The 3,079-nt window shown below is 35.5% G+C and overlaps 1 protein-coding gene across 2 annotated transcripts in view; it reads right to left on the bottom strand.

The window, feature by feature from the left end:
• Positions 1-3,079, bottom strand: part of SLCO4C1 (solute carrier organic anion transporter family member 4C1) — a 19,578-nt gene that overhangs the window by 12,197 nt on the left and 4,302 nt on the right. For both annotated transcript variants that reach the window (XM_010725919.3, XM_010725918.3), the window contains exon 2: positions 697-891. In XM_010725919.3, the coding sequence (XP_010724221.2) occupies positions 697-891 (195 nt within the window). The remainder of the gene's footprint in view (positions 1-696; positions 892-3,079) is intronic.

Below are 3,079 nucleotides of genomic sequence, written 5' to 3'. Positions count from 1 at the left end.
AAAATTAAGGGCTGCCAGTTATTTAACATAAATAACTAGACACTTTGTTGGCAAAAGATGAGGTGACTTGTCTGGAATAATTAAGCAAGAAGTGTATGCAAGTAGAGGGGGAAATCATTGAAGTCTTCCTAAGAGAAAAGATTAAAAACAGTAAGAGTTTTTAACACTATCAAGCTCTTAGAAAGCTAAAGAAAATATAAATCTATTATCTGCATTACTAGGTAATCCCTTTACTTTCAAGTAAGGCAGGAAGATATATTGAAAGTATGCTTAAGTGCCATATTTGTATGTGACTAGAAGACTGCACTGGTCACATGATGCTCATAAGGGTCCCTATATACATAGGGCTGCCCGCTGTTAGTAGAGAGCTAATAGGTATGGGTAAAGGACAGAAACTGGCAATAGCAATCTTACCTGAACATACTGTTTATATGCAGGCTATATTAAGCCCTTTCAGTCACTGAGATGACAGAAGAGCAAGAGAGGAACACAAAGTGACCTTCTGGTAACCCTGCAAAATTACTACTGAAAAGACTTCATACTTACATCAGTACTCTGCAAGTTATAAAACTACTTTATGCACATTAGCATACAATGATGAAAGATGAGCCTTAGGTCAGTACATAAATCAATGCATTGGATATTGTAATCTGTGATCTTCCCAGACAATGTATTATAAACGGATTTAAAACTTACCTATGTAAAGGGAAGATTTGTGCTTTGGAACACTATCATCAATAAAAGCTGTCCCCAGAGTATATAGAGGAGTTCCTCCGACTCCCAGCAGCAGCTGTCCCAGTATAAAGACATAGAGATAATTGGAAAGTGAAGACTTTGTGCTGGCACTGCAAGTGAAATTAGCAGAGCTTGTTCCTGAAATCTGACATGTATCTGAGGATATAAACAACAAAATTTTAAAGACATACTACCTAGTTCATTACAACTGAAGAACATGTATTTATTCTACATATACATATTGTACATGACATATATGACAGCACATATATTCTGCACTGTTGCACCTAGACTCCTGCACTAACCTTCAGTTACATAATATGCTCTTAAAAGAAATATGATTACAGCAAACAAAAACAGGGTTTTTTTCCCTTATCAATAAGAAAATATGGATAAAATAGCCTTATTAAAAAACTTTGGCCTGAGGACCAAGTGTACGCAAAAAAAAAAAGTCAAATGGTTGTTCAACAGTTTTGGGAACACTGTTAGGAAACAGACATTTCAGTTTGGTTTTGTGCCCTACAGTGGTTCTGAGGAGCACTAGCAACAACCTCCATTCTTAAGCAGAGAAACACAGTGGCCTGAATAGCGAGAGGAAAGTTGGATGACTGGAAAACAAAGTGCCATAGTCAGAGTTATGAATAAAAAAAAACCCACCCTCATACAGAGAAATCCCACAACACAAATCACCACAAGAAGGAAGCAGAGCAGAATGCATCTGCTGTGCTCCTTTATGCCTTTATGTGGGAGGGGAAAAAAAAAATAAAATAAAGACAGTATGTTTTTTCTTTCCCTTCTCCTTCTTATCACTGTACTTTCAGTAACAGACAATCCCAACTGACAAGATCAAAAGAAGAGCATGTTTCTTTCTTTCCAAGCTTTTCCACGGAAGAACATACAACCTTGAGGAAAATAATAAACCTGTCAATTTGGTGAAAACAAACTATCCTGAGAAAACATGAAAACCACCTCTGAATCAGGTAAATTAACAAGTCATAAAACACAAGACAAATCCTGCCACTGAGTTTTTTTTAAATAGAAGGCTGACCAACATTGTCATAAGTGCATCGTTGGCTTTTATCATTTCCTTTCTAAAGAAGCAGCAGCTCCATACCAGTAGTAGAGTTGTCATGTACCACACATAACAGGTACATTAATGCTATTGTATACAAAGTGGCCAATTCTGAATGATTAAACACTTCAAGGAGAGTTACTAGTATTTTAAATCTTTTCCAGTCAGGAACAAGATCATTTTAATGTTTCTTTGAAGCCACATATGGTATGTTTTAATATGACACTTCTTCTCTAATGCCCCTAGAGTTTGTTTTCCACTTAGTGTCAATCTATTTTCTTTAAAATTTTCTGCCCAAAAGATCAATACCGAGGTCTTATATCCAGTTAACTTTTTACTATTTATATCCACAGCATCCAAAGTTACCTATTGCAAGACAGCATTTCCTGCAATTTTCTGCTAGCATACGTGTTCGTGTGTAGGCATGTAGAGAATGCCTACAGTTATCATTTAACTCTAAACGCAAATTAGGCAAGTCTAAATCAGCATTAACCACTTATTTAAGTTTTGTACTTTAAATAAGAGTACCTTGTTAATATACATACCTGAAAATAAGTAACAAACAGTTTAAGAAAATTGCATGAATCTTATTAAGGCACTGGTCTAGCTTGAGATCCAGGGATAGCTTCATGAAGTAAGATTCCACAGGCTAATGATGAGATTAGTTTAATTCAGGGTCAGAATTGTCATCAAATGACAACTCACTGTTTTTACCTCAGCAATTCAAATCATCCCCCTCTTCTTCTACTAGTATAAGGTTTTGAACAGTCAAATAGTGTGGTAGTGCGCCACAGGTTAAACCTAACTTGGATTTGTTCCACCATCTTATGATCTGTGTGGAAGACAAAGCACTGGCTTTACATAATCATAAATGTCTAACCTGAGATAAGCCAAGCTCTAGGAGAAGTTTAGATGGGTAACTAACCACTTCTATCCAACTTTTCCTCTACAAAACTGTTCTTCCTTCTAAAAACCATTAGATTAGATTAGTATTTTGAAAAGCAGAACTGTTTTAATGACAACATTATCTAAAATAGTAATTATAAATCTCCTTCCATTTTCTACTTTAATATGCCTATGTGAATACAAGTTATGTAAAGGCAAAGTATTCCCAAAAATTTAATGCTAGTGCAACATGCTAGCCGAGAAGGCAGAACTGCAACATGCTTTAGCAATTATGTTAGTTGGAAATAATATAGGTCAAGACTAGCTTTACTGATATCTTACATTGGATGTGGCTGTTTTGTTTGTGTAGGATTTATATTTTTTTTT

The sequence above is a fragment of the Meleagris gallopavo genome, chromosome Z (assembly GCF_000146605.3).
Source record: "Meleagris gallopavo isolate NT-WF06-2002-E0010 breed Aviagen turkey brand Nicholas breeding stock chromosome Z, Turkey_5.1, whole genome shotgun sequence".
Classification (NCBI taxonomy): Eukaryota; Metazoa; Chordata; class Aves; order Galliformes; family Phasianidae; genus Meleagris; species Meleagris gallopavo.
Note: the sequence above shows the minus strand (reverse complement) of the source record. Positions and strands in the feature narration are given on the sequence as shown.